The sequence below is a fragment of the Rhinolophus sinicus genome, chromosome 17 (assembly GCF_057876585.1).
Source record: "Rhinolophus sinicus isolate RSI-liver-muscle chromosome 17, RSI-T2T, whole genome shotgun sequence".
Lineage (NCBI taxonomy): Eukaryota > Metazoa > Chordata > Mammalia > Chiroptera > Rhinolophidae > Rhinolophus > Rhinolophus sinicus.
The window spans coordinates 13,090,001-13,110,094 of NC_142517.1; the positions used below are offsets into that span (position 1 = coordinate 13,090,001).

The following is a 20,094-nucleotide window of genomic DNA, read 5'->3' on the forward strand; positions in this document are numbered from 1 at the left end:
ATTCCACTAAATCCTTGGAGGCAATTTAATGGAAACTATTATAAATCTGTGTGCTATTACATACTCAAATTCAAACAAACAAACAAACAAACAAACAAGAAGAAGAAAATATAAACCGCAGTGAAATCAGTTACCTCAGTAAGAGAACAAACCATAAAGATAACTAATAGCATTAGGAGAATATATCTTTTAATTCAAAGTCCAGAAAATCTGTCAACCTTGATCTGCTTATCAAGAGCCTTGAGCTGGTTTTGATTTCCTGAGCAATATGTGTGCTTGTTTATAGATTAAACTTGAGCATAAACTCATTTATTTGTAGATTGCTAAACTCCAATTTCCTTTTCTACCTTAAACCATTCTACCTTAAACACCCAATCAGAATAGTGAGATAATTCTTTAAACCAGATATTTCACCTACTGTACTTAACCCTTTGGACTTTTAAACTTTAGGTATTTTAAATAGTCACATAAATTCTGTCATACCTCCAAGTTCATGGAGGAAATGCTAATTACAGAACCAATGTTTAATTTCAGGCAAGCAGATTAGCCAAAAGCCATCTGCGAATTAGTATAATTGCAGTAAACTCTACATATACCCTCCAGCCCCTTTTAATGCTACTGGGATTTATAGAGTCTCCATAGCTTAGTTTGACCAGAGGTTTTGAACTAGAGAATTTGCACATATGTTTGTCCTCTTTGTGAGTAAACTTAGCTCATACACCCTGTCTTTTAGAGAGAAAGGTTTTCTTGGTAAACACATTAAATGCCTTTATGTTATCTTTTACAAATAATCAGGAATCACCTGATGACATCTAAACATCTAAAATGTTTTTGTTTTTTGTTTTTTGTTTTTTTAATCAGGAAGGGCCCCTTTTGAACCTGAGAAACAGCCAGTCTTTGAAGTATTATATAATTAAGAAATAGTACTTTAAGGACAAAATTATGCTTTTTACTGAATATATTATTTTTCAGTCAAATAGAACCTACACTAGTAAAAACTAATTTTGAATCTAAAAGTAACATACATAAGACAATAAAAACAATTCATCTACTGTCAAATATCACTGCATCCTATTTAAGTTGATTTGTAAAATCCCACTGTTTTATTAAAGAACATGTGATAAATGGCATGACGGGTTAATCTTTTGAAAGTTTCTCACATTCTTTAATTTTAAATGAAAATAAGTTAACATTTCAAAGCTTTCATAGTTGTATAAAGGCCTAGACCATTTTATTCACACAATAAAATGTATATTAGACAATAAAAAGGTCAGCAGTCTGGGGACTGACTTTTCAAACAAAACAAGCAAACAAACTCAAATCTAAGCAACTAAACTAGCTATAAATTTTAAACAAAGATTATCTCAGGGTTAAAACCATGTAAATGTAATTTATCAAATGTCAATAAATTACAATTTAAGCAGCAGCAGTGATTAATGGTAAAATCATTTAAATTTTACTCCATTTTCTAAAAAAAAAAATAAAAAGCATCAATTTCACCTACATGTGAGACTAAGTCATTGATGGATTTACAGTTTTTATGTCACAAAAATTCATTACCTCCCTAGACCAGTTCAAATTATAAGTCTTCCTTTTTCTCCTAACTCCGTTTAACTCTCTTACTCTGATGGTACCATCACAGGATCAGAGCTGATGCCCAAAGCTCTATCGACCAGAATAGTTGGAGGGATATGGTGGTTTTTCACCCTAATCATCATTTCATCCTACACTGCCAATCTGGCCGCCTTCTTGACAGTAGAGAGAATGGAGTCCCCCATAGATTCAGCAGATGATCTGGCAAAGCAAACCAAGATAGAATATGGGGCAGTCAGAGATGGATCAACAATGACCTTCTTCAAGGTAAGAAACAGACAATGAATGCTCAATGGTTAGTTCTTACTGGGTGGAGGGGAGTGTGGAATAGAAAAGTCTCTCCCCAAAACAAGAGACATTAGGCAATTTTTTTGTAAAACAAAAATTTTAAGGATATAATTCCATTACAAAGAACCCATGTGCCCTCAGCAGTCAGCATGAAGCAATTTCTTTGGCCCCTCTATCCCTGATTTAATACGCTCAGATCCACAGATGAATATCTTCAATATCTTTTCTTGCCTTTAAAAAAAAATGGTATTTTTCAAATACAGTCTAACTACTCATTAATTAATCATTCATGTATGAAACCCACAAAATAAAGATTTCTTAATCTGAAATTCTGACAACCGAATACTTGGATAACGTAGTTTTGTTTTTTCTGTTCTGTACTTGATGAGATAGAAACAGATGACAAGTAAATGTGTTGATATTGGAGTTTATTTGGACAATTAAAGTTTTACAAAATGCCAGGGGGTTCCAGTCTAATATTGCATCTGCGCTGAGGACAGCGCTTCCAGCACGGCCGGAAGCTTTCCAATAGCCTGGAGTGCCTTCCGAGGCACCACAGAATTCACTTTGAGTCCATATAGTTTTAGTGTCAAGTGCATTTAATTGTTCAAGTATTTAAATTACCCAGAGCAATGAAACTGATGCCTGCCTTGCTTATGGAAAAACCTTAGTACTTTGATTATTAAATCTCAGATACTATAGCTCCCATGGGGGGAGAATGGATTTAAATAGATCTAGGGAGGTTTAGGGATGGTAAAAATACCTTAGAGATCACAAAGCTCGGGACTTCGCTTTACTTATGAAGACAGCAAAGCCTTCAGAGGCTAAATTATCTGTTCAAAGTCACATACTTGCTCTAAGTGACTTGAACCTTTCAAGAGGTGTGTTCAAGAGGAACATAGCAGTAGTAACCAAAATAAACTCTAAATACACCTTTGTCAAGCTTTCACATCCAGATTACCAGAAATGAAGTTGTCACGCCAGGACTGAGCAGCCAAAGACTTGCGAAGAATATTAATTTAGAAACAAAAAACTTAGGATCAGAAAAATTAATAGTATTTGTAAATAGTATTGGTTCACCAAAGTAGGTATCCACCTATGCAGTAAATTTGGCTTAATAACTAATAATACAAATTAATTGATAAAAACTTATTTTAACAGTAAACTATATGTGGAGGTTTATCAAAAAGCAGAGTAATGTAAAACATGGGGATTTGCTTTCCCTCTATGTTAAAAAGGTGATCTTTAAACATTCTTTTAATTTTAAGAAATATGTCGTGGATTTAGTGAATGTATAAAGTATGGTGATTGCCTCTTCCCTGGATAGTGTTGTTTTAAGGGCAAAGGACATAAAATACATGGTTCTCCAAGCTTCTGAAAGCTTTGACTTCCCTAAAATCAACGGTGTGAAGAAAGACAAGTTACCCCAAGCTAGTGAGTGATCATGATACTTGTCAGAAACCAGGCAAGTCACCTGCAAAGCATAGAGGGCAGAGGGACACTGCCAAAGTAGAACTGGGCATATCTTAATAATATCTGAAATGATTTACCTCTTTCACCAAAATGAAAAGTTTTAAAGTATGGGGAAATGGGCAAGTAGAGGCAGAGAATATTCTTCCACCTTCCACTACAGTACAAATACAAAAGAAGGCGTGGCTGACCTTTGTAAAAGCAGTGACTCTGCCACTGTGCAAACAATTATATGTATTCACAAAGCCGCCCTTAACCTCATTTTGATTTGTTTCTGCTCGCATGCCTTTTGAATATAAAGAGTGCCAGTTCCCATTTTCCCTGGCAGGATCCTGGGGTGACCACTTGAAGGTGTGCTTAGATTGTGCATTTCCCCACAACAGTCATGCGCTACGCTCACGGCATTTTTAGGGTTCCCTCCTGCTTGCTCCCTGGTCCTGAAAATGGGGCACAAGGGAAAGTGGTCTCTCAGGTCACCAGGTGAATGATGAGGTTCTAAGCATCTCAGATAGAAAGAATGTGGTGATAGCACCAGCAACGACAATGAGAATAACAACACGTATTGTGTACTAATTCATAACCACACACTGTGCTTTTAAATGCTGTACATAAATGAGGTCGGACAACTACGTTCACGAACTCATCCTATGAGAAGTGCTACACACCTCATTGCTGAATATCACTTCAAAGTACTCCCCTTGGGAAGCTATGCACCCACACCAGCGCCTAGTCCACCCTTTAAAGCAATTTTGGAGCTCTTTTTCTGAAATGGCCATCAGAGCTGTCATGATATCACCCTTGATGTCCTGAATGTCATCAAAATGTCTTCTTTTCAATATTTCCTTTTTATCTTTGGGTAAAGGAAGAAGTCATTGGGGGCCAGATCAGGTGAATAGGGAGGGTGTTCCAATGCAGTTACTTATTTAGCTGCTAAAAACTCCCTCACAGACAGTGCCGTGTGAGCTGGTGCATTATCGTGATGCAAGAGCCATGAATTGTTGACAAAAAATTCAGGTCGTCTAACTTTTTCACGCAGCCTTTTCAGCACTTCCAAATAGAAACTTGGCTCACTGTTTGTGTCTAGTTGATACAAATTCATAATGAATAATCCCTCTGATATCAAAAAAGGTTAGCAACATCATTGCAACAAGTTCACAAACTTGATTGTAACACCTCGTGTTATTTCATTTTATCTTTATAAAGGCCAACTGGTGTAAGAACTAATATTATCCATATTGTACAATGAGGAAAGTGAGGCACAGCTCAGTTAAATAACTTGGCTGAAATTTTCAAAATGAGTGATGGAACAGCCAGGGTTCAGTAAAACTTTAGAGAGTTCTAGAAGGTAGTGTCCTTGAAGGTAGAGAATTGTCTGTTTTGCTTACATTACCTTCTCAGAACCTAAGACAGTGCCTGACACATAGTAGGCACTCAGAAAATATGTTTTTGATAAATGAACAAATGAATTCAGAGGTAGAATTCTATCAGAGGAGGGAGGGAGGGAGGGAGGGAGGGAGGGAGGGAGGGAGGGAGGGAGGGAGGGAGGGAGGTGGAAATGAGTCTTTGTCCATTCAGTCTGCTGTAACAAAAAAACCATAGGCTGGGTGGCTTATATGTAACAGAAATGTCTTTCTCATAGTTCTGGAGGCTGGAAATACAAGATGCAGGGCTTCTTCTAGGTCATAGACTGAGTTGTATCCTCACATGATGGAAGGGGCAACGGATCTATCTGGAGGCTGTTATAAGGCACAGATTCCACTCATAAGGGCTCCACTCTTATGGCTTAGCACTTCCCAACAGCCTCATCTAATACCATCATCTATGGGGATTAGAATGTCAATATATGAATTTGGGGGAACACGTTCAGACCACAGTAGAAGGATACATAGAGATTCACACAGGAAAAGACACAGTTGCCCAGTGCCTCGAGCTACAAGTCAGCTCATAGCCCAGCAGCCCTATTTACCAAGAAGAACTTTATTTGCAAAAAGAGAACAAGGACTAAATCTGATTTAGTTTTGCCCTTGAGGGAGGCAAGCTGTCAGAAAGTGGCAGAGAGATACACACTCAGTGTTCTTAAACTGGCTTATTCCACAAGGGAAGGAAACGTTGCAGCCTTTTAGCTCTCAGGGTACTTCCACCCAAGTCAGTGAGTGACAGCAGTTACATTCACAAGAACTCAGTGTTGACCTGGCTCCACATTACATACTTCACCTCTGCTGTCCATCAGGGCCTCCCTCCCCTCTTCTATTCTCTCTTCATCAAGGACGATGTCTTCTCTTGAGCAGCAGAAGGAATAAGGAAAGTTACATTTGCCTAATCTAATCTGGCACATTCGAATCCCTTGTTGGGACAGAAGCCATTTACTCAGATGGGTCCCATCTCCACTCAAGTACAAGAAAATGTCTAGTAAGAAGTGTTTCGCATCACACACAGTGCAACTTAGAGTGCTTTTGTTCCCAGAAAAAGAAAACGAAATACATATATATATATATATATATATATATATATATATATATATATATATACTTTTGGCAGCATACAAATAGTAGAAACCTGTCTTTGTGCTTTCAGGTTGATTCTAAATTGTTTTACAGCAAAAGAGTAGGCAGCTACAAAAAAGAAAGGACTATAGAAATTACCAAAATCTATGAACAAACAAAATTGCTAGTCCCTCACATTTGATCTCTGGGCCACAAGCAAGAGATGTTTCTAGTGAAGTTTCTCCTCGAAAAAAATGTGGCCAGAAGTTGTTCACTGAAGTTTCTATCAAAATCCATTGACTTTTTCTTCCTAGACTTTGCTATTCTTACAGACAGTCTGAACTTAGAGAGTTCAGGTTTGGGATATTTGATTTTCAACATGAAAAAACAAACAACAAAAAACAAATTTAGTTTTTGTGGTTTTTTGTTTGTTTGTTTGTTTGTTTTTTAATATATCTCAGATGAGGTTCCACTAATCATCATCTAAATTCAGGTAAGGCTGAGGGAATGACTGACATTTATTAAGCAAGTGTTGAGTATGAGACAGGGGAGGTTGAAGCATTTTTTTCTTGACTGAGTCCTTTGTATGTGGGATAAACGTTGATCATTGACTCAATTTACACAAGAGAACTAGGATTAAATCATAAATTCAATTCCACATACATTCTCAAAGCTTTAGAAAGACACCCAGAGATTCTAGCTGATGTTGTCCACAAAGAAAGAAAAAAAAGAACAACTCTAAATTGTGTGGCCAATGTCACTCAGTTAATGATGCTCATTAACCATGAAATTTTCTCAAGGTCACCAGCACTCTGAGTCGTAAAGACTTAAGCACTGTGAATAATATAAGACCTATTTGGTCAAAAGATGTCAGTCACCCCTAGGCCAATTAGCAGGAAGGACCAAGTTAAAGAGAGGGAGATCATTTTAACAACTGTCCAGAGCCTGTCTGAAGATGTCTTAGGAAATTCTCCAAAATCAGGGGACTGATTATTTCTCCTTGTCAGACCATCAATTAATTAATGGACTCTTTTTATAAGCTAGTGTGTTAATAATTCAGAATACCAAGGGGCTTCATTTAAATTTTCAACAAACTTTCTTCTATTTTTCTACTTGGGATAATACTAATTACTTATATGATATTAACTATATTGGTTTCTCAGCTTTCTGCAATTAAAACTTACAGTGAAGTGCTTCAGATTGCATATTCTGGGGCCAAACAGCTTGGGTTCAAATTCAGAATTTACTGCTTATTAACTGTGTAATCCTTGGCGAGTTATTTAAGCTCCCAGTGCCTCAATTGCTCTGTCCGTAAATTGAGGATAATATTTAACTCATTAGATTATTTTAAGGATTAAATGACTTAATAGAGGTAATGTTCTTACAATACTACTTGGCAAATTATAAAAAATAAAAAAGTGAGATAGTATTATCATCATCGCCAACATCACCACCACTACTATCCAACCCACATCCCTAGCTATTAATCCTATTTTATCAATCCTTTTGGGGAAAACAAAAAAACAAAAAAAACTCTAGTTTGGTCTTTGTTCAGCTTTCTTCCTGTCAGTGACCACTGGACAGAGAGGGTACCAGAGCCTGAGACGTTAAAGACTTTCAGAGGCCAGGCCAGACAGAGACTTTAGTCCTTAAAAGCCGTTCCTGAGTGTATACATTGTATTTGCAAAAGAACCACTTCCAGATGGTAGGTAGGCAACAGACGACAAGGCTGCCCTCAGAAGTCAGCTGAGAAGCAGAGTGAGGCAGTTTAACTTCATTCAACTCAATTTATATTTTTTCCAGAATCTTCAATAAGACCAGTGTTTGAGGTTGGCACTGTAAGGGATAGGGAGGGGAAAGGTATAAAATTCTGTGCAAAATTTGAGGACCTGAATAGCAATAGAGGGATAAGATGCATATAGACCTGTTGAATACACTGCAACACGTGATTAAGAAGTATGTGTTGTGCAGACAGGAAATGGTATGTACACCGGAAGAAGTTCTTGTGAGCCATAGTAGCTAGGAAATTCTCATGTAAGAAATGAATCTCAGCAGAAGTTTGCTTTGTAACAAATCACTATCCTCTCAGACCCAAGCCAGAGGATTACATAGATTAGATCATGATTCAGTCTAAAATGGCTTGGATAAAATAGGTTTAAAAAGTCATAACAGACTTGTCATTTCTGGCTTTCATGGTCTGGGAACTGTGGGAATAAGGGACTCTCTAACCTTTATAATCTCCTTCCACAGAGTGGTTAGGTGCTGTCATCAACCCAAAAGACATTTCAAGAAAGTTACTGAGCACCGCACCAGTGGAATTGAAGCAATGAGCCATTGTGGGGAGACAGGATCCAGACAGAAATAGTCATTTAAGAAAGCACAAGATGAAAGATATTTCTCAAACTTCCCTGCATAGGAAGTCACTCTTCACATAAGAGCTATTAGCTCATGTTTAAAGGATCCAGCTAATTTTATCATCAGTGTCCGAAATGTTAAGTCCCTGTAGGTTAAAAATGTATTTGTTTGGGAAGAAATCCACGAGGTCAGTTTAAGTTAACCTTTGTCAAAACCAACTATATTGCTTGTAATGGCCCAATCTTTAACACTAGACAGGAGAAAAACATGAAAAATGTCTGAGCAAAGGTGTTTAAATCCCACTGAGGGAATTTTTTAAAGGGAACACATGAATTTTTAAAACCTTGGAGATTCCGCAAATGTCATAACTTTCAATTCAAGAGTATAATCAACTGCAATGATTATGTTATACATACTTGAAATACAGAGGCCCCTCATTATACTATAATTGATTTCTTTTAATACTCTTCCTTCTGAGTGATTTTTGTAAATTAAATCATATTTTTTAAATATCATGAAAATTAGTATTTAATGAAATAATATATTTAATTGTGTGTTAAAGGAAATAGTTGTTTTTAAGGCAACTATTCACCTCTGATATAGCTGTTTCATAAGTTTCATATAGCTGTTTCATCAGGATGTACCTGAAGTAAAAGTATATTGGAGATTTTAAAACATAATTATTTTTGGTACTTCATTTGTTCAACATATATATACTGGGGGTGCCAAAAAAAGTATACACATGACTTGTATTCATCTTTTGTTGAGCATTACAATTTTAATACAGCTTCTCCTTTCTTAAAATGTATATACATTTTCTTGGCACCCTCTCTATTTACCATATTTATAAGATCAATTTTAATTAGATAACAAAGATCAAATATCAATAATTTCCCCAGTGTGTATGGATATGTGTGGAGCTAAGCATATATGTAAAAATAAACATATATAAACATAATTCTGTATATTAAATCTCCAGACATATTAGTCTGAAGTAGAACTGCGTATTTATTCATTCTATTGAATAATATTATACATCTTCATTGTAGAAGCCCCATAACCTGGTTGAAAAAATAATGTGATAAATAATGCTTGTCTCAATAAAAATAAGATATTAGAGGGATATATCTATAAATTGGAGTTTCTATCAGACTTAAGACCATGATTACACTCTGGAATTGCACATATTTTATATGTTATAGCAGATACTCTGCAACTGAAAACAATGAAACTATATGGAACGCAAAATGCTGTTACATCAAAAGACATAAACAATATCTACATTTTCTTCTAGGTTCCAATTGTTGCACCTCTTAAAACACTGTATAATTTTTTGTCCAGACAAATGTAAGCTGCCTAAATTCATGTAATAGTTCCCATACATTATATGATGATGACAAGAATTGCAGCAGCTCTGATTGTAATAGAAAGATGCCACAACTACTTACTGCAATGATCTCTTCAGAAAATTTAATTCTGCTGAAACATTAGCCAAGTCATGAGTTCGATGTTCTGTGTATGAAAACAAATAGTCGTTTCCCTTTTGGTTAAGAACACTGACACTGGAACCAGATTGCTGGGATCAAATCCTGGCGTCACCATTTCTTCATGCTGTGTTGTGTTTCCTCATCTGTGAAAAAGAAGTAATAGCATCTTTCTCATATGATCACTGTGAAGATTAAATGAATTAATATATGCAAAGTGTTTACACTAGTGCTTGGCATACAGTAAACTCTATGTGCTGGTTATTATTACCATTTTCAAGAAGTAGTTTTTAACTTCCTACAAACACATTGTAAGTCACTTCCTAGTGACTGTTAATTTGCACGAATTACAGGTGAAATAAGAAAGTGATGGTCATCAAATGCTGATACAGTAACACTTTCTTATAACAAATTTTAGATGAAAAAATGCTTATTCTTTGCCAACAGTGTTTCATCAGCTTCCGAATAGCCACATAATCAGGTTTAAACAGACAAAATGAATTTATCTAAGCTTGATGCCCCTCCAGGATTAAAAAAAAAAAAAAAAAAAAAAAAAAAAAAAAAAAAAAAAACCTGTTAAAAAAACACTGCTAAAAAAAAAAAATACCTGGATGATTTCAGATTTAATAAGTGAGGCCTTTTCAGTTTTAGTGACTTGCTAAGAAGCTCAGAGTACTTTACAAATATTCTAATTAACCTTTGACACATTCAGTAAAATAAGAGGTAATCACTGTTTCTATTTTTAAATTACGTATTATTTAAAGCGATTTAGCATGCTGAGACTATAGAAGATTTAGAAGTGCAAAAACATCCAGACTGTCATTCAAATAATTTGCTTGGTCTTTTAATATTTATGACAATTTTTCATGAAGTATGCTCCTATTTTTAGGATTCTTAAGATTTACCTTAAAATGGAAAATCTATTTAAAAAGGAGTAAATCTAATTTAACTACTCCCAAGATAGTACTTTTTGACCTAACAAAAAATGAACATTACAGAACATGGTATGGTATGAAAGTGGACAAAACTCAAAAGTGAAGAAAGAGACCCTAATTCTGAATTGGCTCTTTCACTAACCAGTATGACCTATGTGTATCAATTAGCTGTCTTTGAAGTCAGGACATGCATAAAGTGTATGAAAAGATTGGTCTAGAAAGCCGAACCTGGAAGTTGAAGGATCCTTAAGTGAAACTCTTCCAACTGTGAAGTTCTCCTGGTAGGTTTCCAGTGGTAGAAAACTCAGTATATCTTAAGGCGCTTTAGCCATCCACAGATATTTCTAATTGCTCAAAAGGGTATTTCTTAGCCACATTTTTAGTCTTCCCGTATATGTAGTCTCCCCAGCTTCTCAAATAGTCTGTAATTCCAAATGTGGAATATGATAGGGCTCCAAAACAGCAAACTGTTTACATAATGAAAGAGAACATTAAATGAAAGCAGAAGAGTGCTATTCTCTGTCCCATTATGATGACCATTATTAGGCTGGAGCAAGAAGACAGGAGAAGGTCAAAGGAATTTACAATGTTTCCTGTACCTGCAACTTGACCAAGTTCTCCACCAAGTGATAGTTTTCTTACTAAGAAAATGTTCTTCCCTTGATGGCTCAAAGGAGTCCATACCAGCTAGGTTCCCGCTCCAACACCTCAAGGATTTTACTCCAAGAACGACTTTCTACTTCAAGAAGGAAGAAGTCAATGTGGTTGAATTAAATCCATGACCTCTAGCTCCATAGAAAAGTGCTCCTCAAAGTGCGGTGTGAAGAACGTGCTGACTTGTGCCACCAAACTGTGATATAACAAGGAAAAAATTGAGAGGAAGCGTTTAGACGTTTTGTAGCCTTTAGGTATTGTGGTGGCACTAAAGGCATGATTAGTGGATACTTCTTGAGAGTAGATGACTTTGAGGGCTGTCGATGCTTACATGAGTCACACCTGGTAGATCATTTGCTGAAAAATTTTGGCAATATGGCCATCTGCCTACCCCAAATCTGCGGTACAGTGGAAAGAGCATTGCATTAGATATCAGGGGTCCTGGGGCCTAGTATTAGCTCTGATACAAACTAGTTTTGTCACTTTCACAAAATCTTCAAATCTTCTCTACCAAATATCTCCTCCTCGAAAACGGCAGCTTGAATGAGTCAGTTTCTAAAGTCTCTGACAACTTTAAAGTTTCATTCTTCTAAGAAAATTATTTTCCCTTAAGGTAGTTGCCTGATGGAGAAATAATTTTCCCAGTTGTGTATTTACTGCCAAAAAACAGGCTGACCTCTCTGCACTTGCACAAGTGGCACTTTCTGATAAATGTAGCATTATCAGATGTTTAGAGGCTGAAATCACACAACAAATGAAGCATAATCCTGACCCCCCCCAAAAAAATGCTTCTGTCATGGAGACATGAGATCCAATTTGCAGATGTCTCTGGGGTTGAGGAGTAACTCACAGGGGCCTCATCATGACAGAATGGCTTCCATAAAATACCAGTATCTATAAGGTACTGTTTACTGAATTGTTTGTCTCACAAGACCTTTCTCAAGGGGCTCTTCAAATGCCTAACAATCCAAAACAAAGCCATCTGTCCTACCCTAACTCATAAAGCCTACAGCATTAACCCAGGTCTTAAATAGAGTTAGGAAATGAGTGAGCCCCCAGGAACACTTGAGCGTGAATACCCACGCTAGAGTTGACTCTATAGGATTCCATTTACTTGTATTGCTTATGGCCCCAAATCATGTTTTAAGCTTCTCTGCACTCCTGAGATGATACGCCCTATGCCTGCCAAGGAAGCTGTCTATGTGTGGGCACCATCTTCATGCGTGAGAGGTGGAGTTAGCTCCAAATTATCAGTAATTCTGATAACATCTTTCATATTCCAAATAAATGGAGGGGAATGTTGATGCAAGTGAAGACAAATTCAGAAAAAAATAATTGGAACAATATGGAAATTGCTGAGTAAAATGTAGAATATATAATCATAGATCCCTAATCAAAAGAATAGAAAATTTATATCTAAACAATCTGAAAGCTTAGGCAGTATTTTTAACAAAGAAAATAAGATAATGAGACGGTGGAATGTATAGATGCATATATAATATGCATATATCATAAATATATTTTATTATTGAATCTATCAAAAAATCAAGGAATGAAAAAGAAGACAAATGCAAAGAACACTTTGAAAAGAAATATTCGCTCTTCATTATCTAAAATATAATTACAATTAAAATTGAATATATACATTAAAAAGCATATAAATACAGTCCAAAGAGTTTTCTGATCTGCACTGTCATTTGTAAAGGGCTTTTGTATTCTACATTTTCTAGAAAACATAAGAGTGGATGGCAGTTCTTTCATAAATGAAGCAGAGAAATCATGTGATTTATCCCAGAGCTGTTCCCAGCAAAGGAATGCTGGGTCAGGTATTGAGACTTACATATCAGAAACCAATAAAACAATGCCTGCTGAAATTAAATGGTTGAAGGGAAATGGAGCAAATGAGAAAAGTCCTAGAGAGAGCTAGTCACCGCTTGGCCCATTGGGGTTTGAGGGCTTGTTCTTAAGTGGTCACAGTCCAGTAGGCAAATGTTGTCATTGATACTACCAAGGTTCTTCCTTCCCTGACTGAAATCAACAGAAGAACGTTGAGCCAAAGTCTTACATCAATCAGGCAAGATCTTCTTTTTCTCAGTAGTTGTCTCAGTGCCTCTAAGTGTTTTCTTGTAGTAAATTGAGTTCTTCTCAATTACAAACTGAAGTCCCAGGACCTTCAATATTGGTTTCCTACCTGAGGAGAAAGAATCTTCCCTATACTCTTTGAACCACTGGGATTTGAACAGCTTTAGGATATATTTTCTCAGCACTCTTCTGCTGGTGGGTGTGCTTTCTTTCCCTGCAGAAGTCAAAGATATCCACTTACGAGAAGATGTGGGCTTTCATGAGCAGCAGAGAGCATACTGCCCTGGTAAAAAACAATGATGAAGGGATACAACGAGTACTTACCACTGACTACGCCCTGCTGATGGAGTCCACCAACATCGAGTATGTGACTCAGAGAAATTGCAACCTCACTCAGATTGGGGGCCTTATTGACTCCAAAGGTTATGGAGTGGGAACACCTATAGGTAAGAGAGACAAGCCATGAGCCAAGGCTAAGAAGGGCAATGTCAGTTATGAAGTAAGAAGGGATATATACTCCTCATCCTGAGAAGGTCTACAATGCCTTCAGTGGACTAGTAAATAAGGGAAATTCCAACATAGATCAGAGGCATGTTTTCAATTGAAAATTCACAGATATTTAACCTAATACACTTTGAATTCACTATATCTTTCAAGTTCTACCATGAGATATCTGTTTAACTCTATAGGTTTTATTATTTTTATCACAAACAAATATTTTTAAAAGAATAGCTTCTTAATTAATCTTCTTGACATTATTTTCATCAGTACCTATACATATTTATATAGTTTTTCAATTTTAAATTATATTGAAATATAACAAAATTAATCATGCATATAGATGATAAAAGTTGAAGGGTTCGATTTCCATGTCAGTGATGTAAAAGCAACACTATATCTGTAAAAGGAAAAGGCTAAACATTAAATTATAATTAACTCAGCACTATGCTAAATCCAATCGATGATAACTATCTAAAACCTCCAAATATTCCTATTCCTTTATTTTGTACTATTGTGCTCCCTGGGGATAGTATTGCCTTATAGTCATACAGATTTATACAGTGAGGTCTTCTTGCATGTCTAACATATAGAACTATATTTTATATTCAAGGAATAATTACTAATTCCCTCTCTATAGAAAACTGTATTGGATAAAATCTAGTACAGTGGCAGCCTGCTCTTCTCAAGTGAGTCATTGGTAATTTTCTCATAAGCATTCCAAAGGATAGGAATAGGGTACATCTAAACCACTGGGCTCCAGTCCAATAAGCAGAAATCTTAGTTACAGGCAAGTCAGATGATTAAGGATCCACAGTAGATTCAGTTTGCTTGTCTGTGTTATTATTATTATTGTTTGAAAGGGATTATCCAGTTCAACCTTCAACATTAGACAGGGATTGCAAACTCAAATGCCCATAGAGACCAAGCAGAGACCATTCATAATTGAATAAGGCATGTTTGCTTGAGGAGGCAACAGAGAATGGTAGCAACTATGGAGAATTAGAGACCACACAACTCATCGAAAGAGGGCAGCTGTCTTTTAGATCAGTCAATTGTATATGTGGGAATCTGAGTGCAAGGTTGTTAGATATTCCACTTTTCATGGAAAAAAAAAATCAGATTTTAGGTTAACTGTCCTGATATTTTAATTTAACAACAAATTCATTTAAAGAAAAAGACGATGTATCTCAGGTCAAACTTTTGATCAATACTAATTTGATTAACCAGATACAGGTCAATTCACTTCACCTTTTACCATACTACACAACCAATTTGACTCCCTGGTATCTACCTGGTGTTAGAAATATGTGCTATGGAGAAAGAAAGTTTATTATTACTGCTATCATGTATGTCTTCAAAAAAATCTACTACAGAATGATTAGGCTGGGGAAAGTTTATCTGCATTTTTATTCCTTTATTTTCAATGTGATGAAAATACCAATATTGTTAGTGAAGTGTGTATTTTTTTTTTTTCTAAGTGGCAAGCTCTCCTACAATTAAGTCAACATGTCTGCAGCGGACCAGAGGGATTGTTAAACACTAACTAAAAGGATATTAAGCCTTTTTTTGACTTGAAAAGCAATGTCCTATCTCCTTAACCAAGCACTGTCGCCTCATTTCAGATAATAAGGGTGATAGAGAGATGCTATTTTTAATAATTCCATCACTACTGCTTTTAGTTAAATGGGCCATAAGTTAGACAAGAACACCAGGAGTGGGTCGCCTTTGCCTGAATCTTTTCAAAATCAAGAACTTAGAATTGATTGTGATATACTCTGCATATTTTTAGAGGAGCAACTGTAGTTTCTCAATCGAACTATAGACTAAATTATAAAATTTTTAACTGCATTTTTATCATTCCATCTTCCTCTCATAACCCCACCTCAACCACCTTTCAACATCTCTCTTTGCCTACCAAATTTCCTGTCTAGTAATAATGATAGAAAACAACAATGTATATCACTGCTTCTGAGAATATTTTCACTTTAATATGAGACTTTTAATGGGTATTTTTTCTATTAAATGGACTATAACTCAAAACTAATTTTTTTGGGGGGGTGAATGGGGAGGAAAAAAGGGGCTGCTTTCTGCAACCCTCCTGAATTAATATAGCACTTTGAAAATTACTCTGCCTTCATGTAAATGAGACTGACCCTCTCATGACTGTCACTATATTTTATATAATATGATAATAAAGATACTTGAATGTTCCAGTTCAGTTTGCTTTCAGCCAACCTCATCCATACTCAGACATATAAGTTCCAAAGTTGAAGATTCTATACCCCTCCCTGTCTTCCTCACTAGATGAAAAGAAATACACTCCAGGAATTTTTCATAATGGTTATAAACCTGTCATGCTTTTAAACCAAAAACAATGAGGGAATAATTGGAACAGATGGCAGAGCTCAGAGAGAATACATCCATTGGGAATACAGCTGTTGGATAAATTTGTGAGATATTTCTTTCTATGATGAATTGACTCTTTAAGAAAGATCAGTTGCTATTCAGGAAGATCTGTGTATATACATATATATTTTTTTCAAGTAACTTTAATAAATCACTTCCAATGTCATTCAGTCCATTTAAACAACAACAACAAAGATTGAAGCTAAAATATATTCAGACATAAAACATTCTCTGTTCACGTCTAGTCCTGCCCTGACTGAGTCCCTCACGGCTCCAAACTCTTTTCAATGGTCAAAGATTGGCAAAGTCATCTCAGTCACAACACAAAATGGAAGATTTTGTTTCGTAAAGACTCTCAGGATAGAAGCTCTGAAAAATGTGCTTCCTGAGGGATTTAAAATAAAACTTTAAGAGAATGAGAGCAATGAAGCCTTAAACAGATTACCAGGAAGCCAGAAATTACCTTCCTTAAAGACAACTTTAAACAGAGATCTGATCCTCATCTGTCTGCAATGAAAACAGGAGAGTGTCAGTCAGCATTTATTGAGTGTCCGCTATGTGTACTGTGCGATTACTGGTGTAGCCACCACTGTAAAAATTATTTGTACACTCTTCAAAGCACTTTTATGTACATTAAAACAGAGCTCTCCTAGTTCACTTACTTGCTACCCCACATGCTATGGGTATACTAATTGTGCTAATGTTGACACTACTATTCTGGGGGTGTTTAAGCAAGCAGTCAATATCTTCTCATTTGGCTTTCAAGAGCAATTTTCTCACCAAAAATCCATACTCTTACTTGAAAAGTCACCATCTAATTCCAGAACATTTTGCTCTCCATTTAAACTTGATTTTGATCCTGACTGTGACTTTAGAAAATCTTGGGAGAAAAGGAAAAAAATGACACAAGCCAAAATGTTAACACTCTACTATCCCAACTTAAACATTGCCATTGAACGTAAAGTATGTGGAGGTTTGGGAGTGGGTACACAAAGGAGATAGAAGAAGAAGCATTAGTGGAAATAATACTAGAAGAGTAAGAAGAATTGAGTTAAATTCTTGACTCTGCCAATAACTATTACTTTCACTCACTAAATTTCTTCAATCCTAAAATTAGTGCGCTTAACTGTATGGTTCCTAAGATTTCTTCTGGTTTTAAGATGTCATATTTTTCTCTTTGCAATTTTTTTGGTTTGTTTGTTTGTTTGTTTGTTTGTTTTTGTACTTTTATGTTTCTATCCAAAACTTAAAAGTTTGCAAACAGAAAGAGCCAGGGTGTATTCCTACTAAGTAGAAGAAATATGAACAAAATTCTTAGCCTCCAAGGAGATATTGAGTAAATGAAACTTCCATCTTTCATCTCTTCCTTTGCATTGACTGACATAGGATTCCAGTACTAAGCAAGCTATGACCACAACCTAATGTTGGTGCTTTCTAAACTTAAATATAATTAAAAGTTCCATGACATTACTAAAAGATAGATTATAAAAATATCAATAAAGGCCTTGCAAATTTTCCAAACAACTGAATTTTATAGGACCTTTGAATTAATTAAAACCTACTCTTCATAGTATATTAATAGGTATATTGGTCAGTATGCACTAATTACTGTAACCAACATCTGAAATTTTCTAGTGGCCTCACAGTAAATGGTTATTTCTTGACCTTGTCACAGTCCAAAGTAAATTGAAAGAGGGACTCTGATTCATGCAGTCATCCTGGGACCCAAGCTCTTTGGAATTGGTGGTTCCACTACCCCTAGTGATTCGAAATCCTTTTCTTCCTGCTGTGTATTTGGGGAAGGGAAAGTAGAGGATCATGCTGTGGGGATTTATGAGACAAGATTGGAAATAATCTTCCATCACTTTAGCTCCCAATACCTAGAAATTGGCCAAATCACCACACTAAATTGTAAAGGAGCCTGGGAAATGTCTAGCTACTCCCTTGGAAGAAGAGGAAATGACACTAGTGATTATCTAGCTAGGCTGTCACTATATCAGACAATCAAAAGCCTAGAAAAAGTAGAATCTAAACAGCGAAACCTCCTAATTAATGTTGGAAAAGCTTCATGACAACCTCACAAGAAGCGGAGGTCTATCACAGAATTCCCAACTCAGCTTTGCCTTGTTTAAAAGGAACAGACAGCCTAGGCAAGAGTTCATCTCAACATGTCAGCTATCCCCTTTCCAATTATTTAGAGCCTTCAAAAATAGGATTGAACTTGTGTGCCCTTTGCCAGTCAACTTGTGGATTTCCCAACAGCCATAAAGTAGTTAGCTCTAAGACAATAATCTTTCTTCACATCTTCTTCAACCTTTTACTGACCAATATCCAAATGACCTTACTTATAGGTTCTCCTTACCGGGACAAAATTACTATTGCTATCCTGCAATTACAAGAAGAGGGGAAACTGCATATGATGAAAGAGAAGTGGTGGCGGGGAAATGGCTGTCCCGAGGAAGACAGCAAAGAGGCCAGTGCTCTGGGAGTAGAGAATATTGGGGGCATCTTCATTGTTCTGGCTGCTGGACTGGTCCTTTCTGTATTTGTAGCCATCGGAGAATTTATATACAAATCACGGAAGAACAATGACATTGAACAGGTGAGTCCTCTCTTTCGAGGCCTGGGTAATTGTTAGTATTATCTGTCTTAAGTTTGGTTGGTTGGTTGGTTGGTTGGTTGGTTGGTTGGTTGGTTGGTTGGTTGGTTTAAGGATGTTTGCACTTTTTTAGTAAGAGTCTATTGAACTAGATGCCCAGAAGAGCCATTTCTCTGTTAGAGCAAAGAGCTATTGAATCCCTGTTAGGTGCTGCTGAGAGTTCAGCCCCATCACTTATTAATGAGGAAAAGAAAGCAAAGCACCTTATACATTACACCCAGTTAGTTCTATTCGGAATGACAGTACAGAAATTCCAAAGTCAGTTAATTTATGGAACCAGTTATTTGCTCTTAAGATAGAAACCCTAGATACAGCAGGGAAGAAATAAATCCAAAATTGGAAAAGATATAAAGAGATATTTGAGAGAAATATTACCATCCCTTAATGTAGATGCTGAGCCCATGTACTGATATAAAGCAATTTATATAAAGATATAAATATAATATTTTGAAACTGAGCTCTTACCTCTATCAAGGTATACTTTGTAAAAGATAATTCACCTTTTTGTTTTTGCCAGGAATACAATAAACAACACAAAATGACAATAAAACACATTAGAAACTTTATTTTTTCAAAATTGTATTTAGGATTATGGTTGATTTCAACAACCAACCGCTTTTGTCTATTATTTTTATTTTTGATGGAAATCATACCAGTTTACATTCTTCTAAATCAGATGAATGTGACTAAAGATAATTCCTTCATAAACATACTAGAATAAATAAAATACAAAACTCATGGCATTGTAGTATATTAGGCCACCAGTGAATTTAAAGATATTGTTAGAATGTCAAGACAATGAACTATTAACAGTTGCATAGTTTAATGCTCAGCTGTCACTGTCTTGAAATTCTTAATAATTTTTGAACAGGGGTCCTACACTGTCATTTTGCACTGAGCCCCACAAATTATGTAGCCAGTTCTGATGAATAATCTCACACTAGTCCCACTTTCTTCACATGGAAGTTCCGCTTAAGCTCCCAAATCCAGGTTGAATGATTATAACCGGATTTCATCATGAAAAATTTCCCCAAATCACAAGGCCACTGTGAGAACATTAAGTACCCCTTTCCTGGACCCTGATAGAGAAACTGTCCAATTAAAAGGGAGAATGGACCGGTCTGCTTTGTTTTAACGTTCAATCTGCTCTGGAGGTGTCTTGTTTTATGCAACTAAATTGACAA

At 36.1% G+C, this 20,094-nt stretch overlaps 1 protein-coding gene across 8 annotated transcripts in view; it reads left to right on the forward strand.

The window, feature by feature from the left end:
• Window positions 1-20,094, forward strand: part of GRIK1 (glutamate ionotropic receptor kainate type subunit 1) — a 359,894-nt gene that overhangs the window by 323,815 nt on the left and 15,985 nt on the right. For 6 of the 8 annotated variants that reach the window (XM_074326228.2, XM_074326232.2, XM_019729912.3 and 3 more), the window contains 3 exons: window positions 1,643-1,860; window positions 13,565-13,790; window positions 18,603-18,853. In XM_074326228.2, the coding sequence (XP_074182329.2) occupies window positions 1,643-1,860; window positions 13,565-13,790; window positions 18,603-18,853 (695 nt within the window). The remainder of the gene's footprint in view (window positions 1-1,642; window positions 1,861-13,564; window positions 13,791-18,602; window positions 18,854-20,094) is intronic. The other 2 variants (XR_012494071.2, XM_019729909.3) reach the window with 1 other exon arrangement.